The following is a 14,078-nucleotide window of genomic DNA, read 5'->3' on the forward strand; positions in this document are numbered from 1 at the left end:
GCTAAGGTCCTAGAATCTAGTGTCACTATGCAGAAATCAGAACAGGTCCGTGTGTGATCAATGTCAGGTTTGGGTAGATGTTTAAAAATACTATTGTTATATTATAAAAAACATTTTTTAATATCCCCCTTACCCATTTATTCAATCAAATAAATCGCATGGCTACAAGTAACTTTTTGCAAATACCGTGGAAAATGAATTCAGAAAAAAAATGTTTTCTAAGCATTCGTTTGGACCTTAATATAGACACATCTCACTTTTCTCTCTCTCGTCAACTGACCGGAGTACATTCAAATAAGCATTTCAAGACACTGAAATTGTTTTAAGGATTTATTAGAAAATGTGAGCATATAATAAAGTAAATACAATAGAATGTTTCATGTAACAACAGAAATAAAATACATGGATGTTAGTTTCCTCTAATTCAACCACCAATCGATACATCTTCTTTAGAATAAAATGACAAATTAATATGGGTACAGTAAAGGGTGTATATATTACAGTATAACTAGGTATAATACATGGTTATATCAAATATATAGGTGAATCAGGGTAGCTCTACATTGTAAATATTACTACCTCCAAATTCAGTCAATTTGATAGAAAAAGGTCAGCGTAGAAAGAAGAATAACTGGGTCCTAGGTGTAGAACTATCCATACACACTAAAGCTGCAGCGGGTTATACGAAAGTAGAAATTGAAAAACTACCAATCATCATTCTCACATACTCACACTGCACTGAGTACTGACAAACGTTCCTGAGCTCCATATTTCCTCATAAACTATGCAAGAAATATTATCTCTGCTGGCCTCTGTTCAGCCTTTAGGATTAATCTTAGATTTTAGAGGTTGGCAGATAAGGGATAGCCTGGGATCCAAACTGATTTAGCAATGTTTCATTGTTGTTTCATTGGGGAACAATGGTAGGCAAAGCATTCAGTCTGATTTAACCAGGCTAGATAAAGGATAGGGTGACAATGAAATGCACTCTCCGCGTTTCCGTTCCACACTCTACCGTCATACTAGGGATGAGCCCAACTATGTTTTTCAGAATCAATTCATTGATGGTTGCGTTGGCAGAATACTCAATAAAACTCCTAGCAATGGTAAATATCACTTTTATGTGATTAGTCAATTCCATAATGTTGGAGTCAATGCCAACGCCCTTGATCAATTAATCCAATAATCAAACTCATCCCGAGTTCATACAAATCCCTTAGTTGGGCTGAATGATCTAAACCAAGCCCAATCAGTCTCATTCATTATGGCATGCAACAGAAAATGTAATTGAGTGTTTGTTGATGAACAAGCCCAAGTTGGTCTTCCATTTGGTGCCTAATGAACACGACACATGGAACGCTTCTGATGGGTGTTGGTTAACAAATTTCATAGATAGAAGCTTCCAACCAATTCCTTCATTTTGGAAACGACGCTGGTGCCGTCAATCACTCAATTGAATCTAACTCATCATCCCATACTTCATACTGAACACTTCACTATGTTGGATAAGCGAAAAACGCCATAATCAGGATCGAGCTCATCATGGCAAAAAAGTTTTAAAGCGTTTTGCAACAGAAAAACCTCTATCAGCGTTTCTTATTGGATGAGTCCAGGTAGACCCACCTTCTCTTTCCATTTGATTCCTAATGAACTAGTCCCATGCAATGCTTGCGATGGGCGTTAACTGTTGATGCTTCCGATCAATTTCTTAATTTTGGAATCGATGCCCTCAATCCATTCATTGACTAATCCTTACAGTACTTCAAACTGGGCACTTCAGTAGACTGAATGAGCTACACAATCGTACAATGCTTGTGATGGGCACTAATTGCTACCCATCTAGTTCAAATGTGATTCCTAAAATCCAGCCCTACATAAATACAGTACACTAACATCTCAACAGAGGTATTGCATGATCCACCTGCCATTTAAACCGTTTCCTCCATTTCCTTTACATGCTGTCTATCTCTCTCTCTCTACATTTGCCGCAATGCTGCAGTTCATTCTCTCCATGGTTTTCCTTTGACTTGCTCTTTCATCTTTCTTTCTAACTTTCCTTCTTTCTTTCTCTCTCATACAGTGTTGAAGAAACTTATAATTTAAGTTTCTTCTCGAAACACGTACATATCTTTTGGTTTCTTTCTAACCATCATCTAGAAATGCATTTCATGGTCACCCCAATGTTCACCCTTCACCGCGAACCTGCTATTCCAAATGTTTATGTTCTGCCTTGTGTTACTTCTGTCATCCTGCTACCTCTTATCCCGCTCTCCTCCTTGCTTTTCTTCCTTCACTTCTTGGTGTTAACTAGTCTCTCTATCAGGGCTCTGCGTGTCCTCTGCACCTCCTCTCCCAGTCTGTCTATCTCCGCTTTTAACCTCTCGTTCTGGTCCGTCAGCTCCTGCACCTTCCTCTCGTTCTCCTGCTCCCTCTCTCTCCTGCTCTTCTTTGCAGAAGAGGAAGATGAGCGCGAACCGGTGGAAGGGAATGACAGAGAGTTGCCTCTCTTGCGTTTGCCCAGCCGAGACAATGAGAAAGCGGTGCTAGTAAGAGAGGAGACAGGAGAGGAAGGAGGAGAGCAGTTGAGAGAGGGGGAAGGAGAGGCGGCGGAGGAGGAGCAGGAGGGTGAGCCGGGGACGCATGGGTGTTCATCCTCCTCGCTAGTGGAGGGAGACGCAGGCTGTTGGACATTGTTGGAATGATGATGATGATGGTAGCTACTGTCCACCATGCCCAACCCTCCCTCACTCAGCAGCTCAAAGAACTCTGGGGGTAACAGGTCCCCTCCTCCCGAACATCCCTCTCCATCTCTCCCTCCCTCTCTGTCCCTAGGCCTCTCCGTCCTCTCCTCAGCTGGATTCAGACACAAGGCGGTGGAGGAGGGGGGCGGATGGGTAGGAGGCTCCTCCGGAATTGTGACCCTCTGGACACCCTCTCCTCCGCCCCATGCCTGCCCTCCAACCCCCACCCCCACCCCGTCCGTCAGCCATGTCAGGGAACAGCTCTCCAGGACATCCAGGAACTCTGTCTCTTTCTATGAAGAGAGATATAGAGAGGAGAAAGAAGAGAGGGAAGGAAGAGTGAAAGAAAGAAGAGAAGAAAAAAATAGAGGAGCGGTTATGTCAAAGACCCTTCTTACATCAGCGCTCTTGAAAGAGTTGCATCATGAAGAAGAGAAGACGAAGAAGAGAAGATGAAACAAACATTTTGGATAACCAACAACCGATAGAAAAACAAAACACAATCGATCACTTTGTTCATAAATCAATCAATATTTAAAAAAAATCAAATTATAATCCCAACTGACCTCTGAGCAGGGAGGGGCGCGAGTCAGCTTGGCCCCACCCGTGTCTGATCCCAGTATATCCTGCAGGTCCTCATACCACGCCTCCAACTCTGCACCACACAGCGGCCCCACACCAGGGGGGTACGGAGGGGGCAGGTGAAGCCACTCGGTAGTCATCTCTGCCACTCAGTCGCACAGATAGTCTTTCACAGCCACACGCTGGTACACACTGGACCTGGAATGGTGGTGGAGAAAGGAGGAGCCGGTTTTAAAATAATGTCGAGACAGGAGGGTTTGGTTTTAGAATGATGAAATAATTATTTAATATAGCATCTTTAGTATGAACCGTTATGGGGTTTCTATACAGTAGGCTAGACATCGGGATCGACATATTACCAAGAAAGCTGTATGTGAAAGAGCTGTGCAATAGAACTGGCTACGTTAGCATGTTTGTAATTATGAATTGTTGAAGAAAAATATACAATCGAACAAAGTACCGGTATTATAATTTCTATATTTAGTGAAAAAAGTCCACTTTTCATGAAATTGTAAAATAGTGACACTCTTTGGACAAATGGCTGTACTGCATGAATCAATTGATGATAGGATTCTATAGCCAAAAACATGAGATGTAGTGATGACTAAATTTCAAACATAAAGTTAAAATCTAGGAAATAAATGCATTGATATAATATAAATATGAAGAGGTTAACTTGACATCCATAGACAAAACATCCAACACTCAGTAAAAACAACACAGAAATCTAAAGAATTAATGGGGAAATGCAAATCACCTTTTGAAAGTCTCTTATAATCAAGTCTGGCAATTGGTTGTTGGTGATAATTTGTCCCAACAAGTCTAGAAAGAAAGAATTCATGACATTAATTATTGGCAATTATTGTACCAAATACATAATACAGTGTGATGAGATGTTAGAATTTGCTTAAAGGAACATATTGTATGACAACAGCCATAGAGATGTCTCCTCAAATTAAAGCTGATGCAGTCAACTTGATAAAACAACCTGCTGACAATACATTCATAAAAATGTTGAATAGGCCTATACAAATTATTTTCTATAAAGAAAACGAATGCAATAATTTGACAAACTACTGTACTGGCTTCACGTGTTCTGATTATATATATTTTTTAGGGAAAATCACAACAAAATCAGGTCATTGATTTGCCTCATGTAAACAAAGACTCCGTAGGTGTTCTAGGGCGCCCTCTGTCTGTCAAGGTCCACAATTAATTATATTTCTATCAAAACATCCTTCCTTGAGTTCGATTTACACTAGCTCATGAAAAAGAAAATATATAATTGAAATCCAATTTTCCGAGTAGAAAATATTTGGTCTAAAAATACAGTTATCCTTTATATTGAATAGTTAACGGTACTTTGAAACCACTTGCTCAACACAGGAAATACATGGCTGTCTGACCACAACAGACATCGAGCAAAGAAAGTCGTTATTGTGGTCAGAGAATCTGGATTTAAAGTACCTTTAACTCTGCCACAATCAATAAATGCAGCCCAATTCTTGACGAATACGTTTATGATCAGTAATCTATTTATTCTTGAATGTATTGTTTGACGAATACATTTCAGAAAAGTGACATTTATACAACTGTAGGCTATGTTTTTTTTCTCGGATGTGGTCTCAGCTCGCTCTCCATCCATCCAGTCAAGCCAAGGCATTACGTCATGGAATCAATGTACGGGACGAGTGAAACAAAAGCAAGGGTGAAAACTGACACCTCCAATGGGTACAGAATACTGGGATGGGAACACAAAGCTGTTCTATTCTATAGGAAACTCAATAAACTCAAAATAGCAAGACGTGCGACCTTATTCTTCTTTGTCAATGCAGATAAGTGTTTGTTTTATTTAATTGGCTATTAATATAACATATAGCCTATATACTATCTGGATACTTGACATCCTATACATTTATCAAACAAATACTTTGTCTTTGATAACAGTAGTCTACATAAGTTAATAAAACCGAAACAAAAGTTTGCAAAACGTTATGTACGCGTTTGACAGCTCAGCTGTCACTGATATCAAACTTTGGTAGAGAGTTAAAGCTCGTGGTAGAGAGAACGCAACTTGGGGTCAAAGTCAAATAAGCAGATAAATGCCTCCCTGAATCTTGAATAAAAATATAACAACTGTCAATTATAAATTGAACTAGAGCAACTGCTCTCCTATAACAGACATGGGAAAGTTGCCAAAACATGCACATTCTTATTTCTAAAGGAAAGCCAGAGACAGCTGCCAAATTAAAATTAGAACTCTTGTAGAAGGCATTCAACAACTCTTAAAAACTGTAGACAATAAAATAAAATCCACTTACCCTTTTTCTTTTATTATTTCGCTTTCTTGACTGTCTTGGGTTCGGAGTATGTATATATTTTAGTTGAGATTGGTGATAGCTCATGTTAACCATTGTTCGGCTTAGTATAGTGAATGTGATTTTTGGAAACTCCCGGTGGTGTTTATATAAGGTGAGCCAACCGAACTTAATGTGGAGATTTTTTTTTTACACAACCAAACATACCATTAGCTGACGATGAAATTACTGACATCCAGATGGTCCAATCATAATCTACACGCTAAAATATTTTGCTTGGTGACATCCAATGCGTAATTATCTTCTACAGTGAAGGCGGGCTTTAAAATGCCTTGCTAGTTGTCTCCGTCGTAGTTTATGTGACCTGAAGATGTGATGCAGTCATAAGACGGCCAGGACGAATTTGGGGCGTATGGGAGTCACATGAAAGGAATGATGCAATGCTTGGCAACAAATTTCTAGTCAGTGATAAGACCGGGAGAACCAGAACATGTTTTATTTAAGTCTCTCTCTGGCTCTAACAATTTTTTTTTAAATACACTTATGCAAGAATATTTTAGAATGTCTAAGCAAAGTTTTTCTTACACATATTACACTCGAGGCTATTTGTAATTTCTGTTCAGTTATATAGGCTAGTGAAAAGAATAAAGAAAGCAAGTCCGCTTGGAATAATGGCTTATTTTCTATGTAAATCCAATAATTGTGTGGTTTTATTTTCCATTTTTTATATAGGCTTGATCTCACAATTCTCTGGTAGCTCTATTGTGTCTTTATTTTTGGGGACCGATTGTTTTCTTTACGCGCGTGAGGGCCACATTGTACAGTAGGCCTTTAATCACGTCTGTGTGTGTGTCATGTTATGTGAAATGCTTTGAAGTTCGACTGCTATCCCCCAACTGTAGCCCTGTCTGTGTAAATAGTGTTATTTCTCAAGAGTGGGCTAGTATAGCCTGCTGCAACTATTGAACTTCAACATATTTTTTTTCCTCAAATGAAACAACGCAATATAGCCCATTTATTTCAATAAGTGACAGCCTATAATAATTAATTGTTTATTTTCTTTTATTGCACGTTTATTCTAAAGGAACATCATGTCATTCGGATATTAATTTCAGAAATGTAATTTATTGGAGTGCCTGTGCGCGCTATCAAAGCAACATCACCACGTTCCGATTCAACATGTCGAAAGCCAGTTTCTAAATTGGGCGTTCCCAAAAACTCCTCTACCGCATCGTTTCGAGGATGATCGTGAACAGGCTACAACTGTACAAGATAAAAGATAAGACACATTTTTATTAAGGTTAACCGTTTAAAGCCAACATTCTCATTCTAATAAACAATCGCTCACTTCTTATTCTATTTCATGTGCCATTTCGTCTTTGGACACTTCACGTCGAAAAATATTCAAACTCCGAAGGACAGATAAAGTGTTTAAATCCATGTTTATCAGCCTAGCAACAGCAAGCCTAGCAACAGCGCCAAGTGGGATGAGACGCGTCGCGTGCGTGAGTAGCGAATAGAAAGCTCCACGCGCTGTCTCCAGGAGCAGGGTTAAAGCGCGCGAGGAGCCTTGGTTACCACGTCACGACTTGAGAGGCTGTTGCTGAGTAGTTGAGCGGAATACTTTCTCTGTCTAATGTTTATTGAGTCCCGTCGTGTCGTGTGTATTGTATTCATTAGTGGGATAAAGGACACAGGGTTGTTGGCACAGGCTGGGTTTTTGTTATGACCGTCTAGGGTGGAATGGGCAGGGAGGCAACAGTGTTTATAAAAGCAAAACACAAGTTTAGACTACATCACAATGTTATTCCCTTCATTTATCTAAATTGTTAGTTAGATAATTATAATAAAATAAATACTATATTTAATTCTCATAATCATAGGCCTAATAACAATTCAATAATAATGTAGTAATACTAACATTCCTGCTAAGGGTGCTTTACAAACAAAGGGAAAATTAAGCAAAACTGGGAAATGTTATTCAAATCAAATCGAATTTATTTATATAGCCCTTCGTACATCAGCTGATATCTCAAAGTGCTGTACAGAAACCCAGCCTAAAACCCCAAACAGCAAGCAATGCAGGTGTAGAAGCACGGTGGTTAGGAAAAACTCCCTAGAAAGGCCAAAACCTAGGAAGAAACCTAGAGAGGAACCAGGCTATGTGGGGTGGCCAGTCCTCTTCTGGCTGTGCCGGGTAGAGATTATAACAGAACATGGGGCATGGTCCTTATTCACAAGAGAATCAAAAGGTGGGAGGCATTAGAGAAATCAATAAACTACAAATTGTACTAATAAACATTATGAGCGTTTTCGTTTGAATATCTGGTATTTTGTCACCTAGTGTGTTTATTTTCTAAGAGGATTTCTTTAGCTACATAAATGTGTCATTAGCCTCTGCCAAGTCCTTTCTTATTATACCTCAGTGGCCGAAAGGTTTTCAGGGGAATGGAAAGGGAAAGTGGGATACCTAGTCAGTTGTCCAACTGAATGTATTCAACTGAAATGTGTCTTCCACATTTAACCCAATCCCTCTGAATCAGAGGTGCGGGGGGCTGCCTTAATCGACATCTACGTCTTTGGCGCCCGGGGAACAGTGGGTTAACTGCCTTGCTCAGAGGCAGAATAACAGATTTTTTACTTGTCAGCTCGGGGATTCGATCCAGCAACCTTCCGGTTACTGGCCCAAAGCTCTAACCATTAACAAGGTGACACCACTGAGGTGTAATAATGCCACGTTCAAGTGCTAGTCGGAACTAGGAAACTGTCCGACTTGCTAACTGGTTAAACGCAGCACGTGTATAACTACAACAATTTAGCAAATCAGACATTTCAGAGTTTCCTATTTCCGACTAGTACACAAATATAGCATAAGAATTGGGAGACACCTATAGAGCCCCACTGTGGAGATGTCATAAATACCCATAAAACCTAGCGGTCAAACAGAAATGGTGCCAATAGTTTTTCCACCGTTCATTTTCCCATAGGGTATTTTAGAAACACTTAAAATAAGGGCTGTGTTTCGTGTAGGCTCACCCTGGCGTGAAGTTTTAAAGCATGTAAATCTCTCTTGGACAAGGTGACTTTTATCAGTATATTCGGCTGTATATACTCTCAGATTCGAAAATGCTGATAAGCATCAAAGTCGAAATCATGCAAGACTACAAATCCCTGCAAGCTCCTGCACGTCATCTTTAGCTGACACCTTTGCTAACAGGCATTGAGTCAATTTAAAACTTGCACAAGACAGTTAACATAATTGTCAATTGAAAGAAATGTAGCCATTTTATGAATTACTAAATGTAGCTAACACTAGTTAATAATCCAGAGATTTTAATTAACCTTTGCCTCGATTCGGCAGTCTCATCATGACATTTGTAATTTTTTATGACAACCAAATTAGCAGCTAATTAGCATTTCATTTTTGGGGTTTAATACAGGCGAATATATTGATGAAAGTCCCCTTGTCCTAAAGAGATTTACATGGTTATCAAAATGTCACGCCAGGGTAAGCCTACGCGAAACACAGCCCTTCTTTCTAAAATCCCTTATGGGAAAAATGGATGGTGGAAAAACGATTGGAACCATTTTCTTGTTTGACCACTAGGGTATATGGGTATTATGACTCTGTGGCACACGATACTGTGGTACGCAACACTCAATCTTAACTCCTTCACCACATTTATTGCATTGGTTGAACAGTGCAGAAGAGAACCTCCCGCAATTGTTTTTTTCTTCTTAGTTTCAGGCATTTCTTTTACACCTGCTACGTTAGGTTAATGTGTCATAAACGTAATACCAAGAGGAGTTGTGTCAAACAAAGTAAATAAAGGATCACACATGTTTACCACTGTGTTAATAAATGATCTATAAAGAAAATACATTGATATAACAGGTGATATTAATAGGTTTATTTATTTTTTACTTTTGCGTGTCTTTTTTTGTGACCAACTTTTTATTGTCTTGTGACTTTGACTAGACCTTGCACTGACTCTCTCTGACTGTTGTCATTTTGTATGAGGTAGGTCTAAGTACAGTCGTGGAAAAAAGTACCCAATTATCATACTTGAGTCAAAGTAAAGTTATGTTTAATGGAAAATTACACAATTAAAAATGAAAGTCACCCAGTAAAATACTACTTGAGTAAAAGTCTAAAAGTATTTGGTTTTAAATATTCGGAAGTATCAAAAGTAAATGTAATTGCTAAAATATACTTAACTATCAAAAGTAAAAGTATAAATTATTTCAAATTCCTTATAATAAGCAAACCAGACAGTACAATTTTGTTTTCATTATTTGTATTTATGTCATATCAGATGCAGTAGGGATGACCAGGGATTTTCTCGTGATAAGTGTGTGAATTGGACCAGTTTCCTGACCTGCTAAACGTTGAAAATGTAGCGAGTACTTTTGGGTGTCAGGGAAAATGTAGAAAGTACATTATTTTCTTTAGGAATGTAGTGGAGTAAAAGTACAAGTTGCCCAAAATATAAATAGTCAAGTACAGATACTCCAAAAAACGATTTAAGGAGTACTTTAAAGTATTTTTACTTCTGTACTTTACACCACTGTCTAAGTATAATGACACTGTTGTATTGATGCCATCGGACTTTTGCAAAAGCACTTACTATCTCAACTTGTAGCAGTATTGTTCGAGAGGGGTAAAGATGAAAACAAAAACAATTGCTCGGGTGCCAGGCAGGTATTAACCCTGCCGAAAAGAAAATAGTAGGATAGATAGAGTACTGCTACCAGACACAAACACATCAGCAGAAGAGAACTGCCTAGAGTGTAGCCTGTTTACCAGATAGCCAGTGGAGAGAAAGGACAAGACACACCATATAAAACACGTCACAGCACAGAGGCAACCCATCCAATAATACCTCATACAAGAATAATGGCAGAGCAATTTGATGGCGACTTCCTAGAAACAATTCACAAGAAAGAACCCAGTCATAAACCTTAGAGAATTTGCAATATTGTGTATTACCTCCCAGTGGAGGAGTGAGTGGGGTGTGTATGAGTGTGTTCATAGACAAAACAAAGAAGGCCTTAAAATGTTAAAAAATATATATTCTTGGCCAAATGTCAATAGTCCCACACAAAATCAATACAGTTAAAACAATAATAAACTCTCACACAACCTCCCTTTAACTAAAATGTCAAACGGACCTACAGTGCATTATTAGTATACCAAAGGCACTGAACATAAAAGGGAGCGCAGCACAAAGAGAGAAATTATTTCAGTGTAAAGTACTGAAGAAAGGGATAAAGACAGATGGTCTTAGCTGTTGCATCCAGGCTTCAATGATTATCTTCCCCGTGTCCTCCAAACAGACTAAGTGGTTCGTCCTTTAAAAGTTGCAGCATACTGCGTCGCAGCTTGCATGGTGCCGCATAATTCTATGGCACGTTATTTAAGTGTGAACCACTGATGAATCCTAGTTCGACCACCAGAGGGCATCTTTGAGAAGCATTTGATAGGCTTACAGTACTGGGCTATTTAGCTGAAGAATCCCTGTGTCATGCGGGCACGCAGGAGACCGGTGTTCAATTCCCCACAGGGAGGAAGGAGTAGACTGTCCTTGTAAATAAGAATTTGTTCTTTAAAACCTCTTGAAACTAGGGGGCACTATTTTTATTTTTGGAAAAATAACGTTCCCAAAGTAAACTGCCTATTTCTCAGGACCAGATGCTAGAATATGCATATAATTGACAGCTTAGGATAGAAAACACTCTAAAGTTTCCAAAACTATAAAAATATTGTCTGTGAGTATAACAGAACTGATATTGCAGGTGAAATCCTGAGAAAAATCCAATCAGGAAGTGACCCTTATTTTGAAACCCCTGTCTTTCTATGCATCCCTATTGCCCATTGAAAGGGATATCAACCAGATTCCTTTTTCTACGTCTTCCCTAGGGTGTCTAAAGCATTTAGACGTAGTTTCACACCTTAGTGTTGAAGAATGAGCGTAAACGAACACATTGTGTAAGTGGCCAGCTGATGGCTCTCAGAGTGATTCTTGCGTAAAAGAGAGAGGTAGCCATTTTTCCTCCCGGTTCTACTGAAAAGCCAACTGTCCCGGTTGATATATTATCGATTATAAAAAACGTTTGCCATGTTTCTGTCGATATAATGGATATAATTTTGATTTTTTTTCGTCGTTGTCATGACCGCTATTTCCAGTGGATTTCTGAACATAACGTGACAAACACACGGAGGTATTTTGGATATAAAAGTCATCTTTATGGAACAAAAGGAACATTTGCTGTCTAACTGGGAGTCTCGTCAGTGAAAACGGCCGAAGATCATCAAAGGTAAACGGTTAATTTGATTGCTTTTCTGATTTTCGTGACCAAGCTTCCTGCTGCTAGCTGGACAGGGTAGCCTAGTGGTTAGAGCGTTGGTCTAGTAACCGAAAGGTTGCAAGTTCGAATCCTCGAGCTGACAAGGTACAAATCTGTCGTTCTGCCCCTGAACAGGCAGTTAACCCACTGTTCCTAGGCCGTCATTGAAAATAAGAATTTGTTCTTAACTGACTTGCCTAGTTAAAGGTACAAATCTGTCGTTCTGCCCCTGAACAGGCAGTTAACCCACTGTTCCTAGGCCGTCATTGAAAATAAGAATTTGTTCTTAACTGACTAGCCTAGTTAAATAAAGGTAAAAATAAATATATAAAAAAATAAAAAACAATAATGCTATGCTAGGCTATCGATAAACTTACACAAACGCTTGTCTTGCTATCGCTGTAAAGCATCATTTCAAAATCTGAGATGACAGGGTGATTAACAAAAGGCTAAGATGTGTTTCACTATATTTCACTTGTGATTTCATGAATATGAATATTTTCTAGTAAGATTATTTCACCAATGCACTATGCTAATTAGTGTAGTTGCTGACAATTCTCCCGGATCCGGGATGGGTAGTTCCAAGAGATTTGCCTAGTTATATAAAGGTTACACTAAGAGCATAACATTTCTACACCCGAATTGTAGTCTAACCAATACCCAAACGGAGATTCAGTCAAAATAAAAATGTCATTCATTTATCAAGACCAGTCCCCATGCTTGTCTCAGAGCAGTGCTAAATGTTGTAGGCTATTGCTTAAACTCCTATTGCTTCTAACTTCAGTATGCTCTTTAAATAAATAAGACCTAGACCCCTTTCAACAGTACATTACTCAACACTAGTGAGACTCATGGCGCCTACGGTAGGCCTACAGTATATCGAAAAATATGACGCGACTCTCCGCCAATAATTACATATAGAGGATTGGAGGATATTTCTGTAATTCAGTTATATTTATTCCCATAGTAATTCGTTATGGATCCATAACTAAATAAATGCCGACATTTTGAAAGAGTATTTTTATAATGATTTAATTGTGAAAGCATAAAGATGCCATTATTAGTTCAATTGTTTTAGTTTGAACGTGCAGACTGGCACTAAAAACAGCGGGAACGTTTCCCTATTCAGCTCCATTATTAGTGCAATGCACCTTAAAGTGTTGCTCTGTGCTATCCAGTGTGGTGGGGAGGGGGTTCCCCCCCCCCCCTCCTCCCTTCCCCATGGCTTAGGTCGGTCTTCTGTGAGTGGCTCTGCGGCCCATCCCGTGCCCCATGCCCTCGTGCCTTGAACATTGCACGCTTTGTTGATACAGCTGGAGAACTGCAAGGTAATCCCATTGTGCGCCACTCGGGAGACATGAACAACATTTATTGTCCTGCTAATAACAGGGTTAATAATATATCTGTGAGAATATCCAATGGGCTTTTATATAATTCTAAATTAATAATAATAATTGCTTTGTTTAAAAAATAATATTTTGGAGATGATTTCGTTTTCAAATAACGTAAAAGGAGCGAGAAAATGGCCATACTTGAACATGGGGTGAGACATTGTTACTAATTTGTAAATAAAGCAAGTTTGTTATTTAGGACGATTTATTTCTGTTTTTAGAGGGAGAGAAACCAAACACCGACAGTCAACTCATGGGTCCCTCATTCGAGGCCAGCACATGTATTGAACCAGCATCTGTAGCAACACAGCTTGCAATGCTATGCAGTGTCTTAGACCGTTGCGCCACTCAGGCGTTGTACAACATAACTGGTCTACAGTACTACAGTAAGAGCTAAATAATCATAACAAAATAAAATAATAAATATCTTAGTGTAACAACAGTTTTAGTAAGTAATACTGAAGTCGTGCACATTTATCAGTTTCTATTTACGTTTATGTCACCCATTCATTTTCAGTTAGAGACAGTAGGACCCAAACGTATAATCAGTGTTCTAACACCCATTTGCGGTGTTCTGGAGCAATGAAGTGGTGATGCAGGGTACTGTACTAAACCACAAATGACCTCTAAGTCCCATAGCATAATCACAAAACTTTTAGTAAAGCAACCACTGTAGTTTCCCAGCCCCAACTGCTGCA

General features: G+C 39.1%; 1 protein-coding gene across 1 annotated transcript; it reads right to left on the reverse strand.

Moving 5' to 3' along the window:
• Positions 1–316: 316 nt before the first annotated feature.
• Positions 317–5,782, reverse strand: LOC135542331 (DNA damage-inducible transcript 3 protein-like). The gene is made up of 4 exons (XM_064969216.1): positions 5,645–5,782; positions 4,081–4,145; positions 3,308–3,521; positions 317–3,034 (listed from the first exon to the last, which is right to left on the reverse strand). Exons 3-4 carry the CDS (start codon positions 3,461–3,463, stop codon positions 2,291–2,293), a joined length of 900 nt encoding a protein of 299 aa, XP_064825288.1. The 5' UTR covers positions 3,464–3,521; positions 4,081–4,145; positions 5,645–5,782; the 3' UTR covers positions 317–2,290.
• Positions 5,783–14,078: the final 8,296 nt, after the last annotated feature.

Source organism: Oncorhynchus masou, chromosome 6, assembly GCF_036934945.1.
Source record: "Oncorhynchus masou masou isolate Uvic2021 chromosome 6, UVic_Omas_1.1, whole genome shotgun sequence".
NCBI lineage: Eukaryota > Metazoa > Chordata > Actinopteri > Salmoniformes > Salmonidae > Oncorhynchus > Oncorhynchus masou.

Bases quoted from the DNA above. Each gene is read 5' to 3' on its own strand.
- LOC135542331 (XM_064969216.1), bottom strand. From the start codon at position 3,463: ATGACTACCGAGTGGCTTCACCTGCCCCCTCCGTACCCCCCTGGTGTG. The intron at 3,035-3,307 runs GTCAGTTGGGAT...CTCTCTTCATAG, and splicing joins GCGCCCCTCCCTGCTCAGAG to AAAGAGACAGAGTTCCTGGA.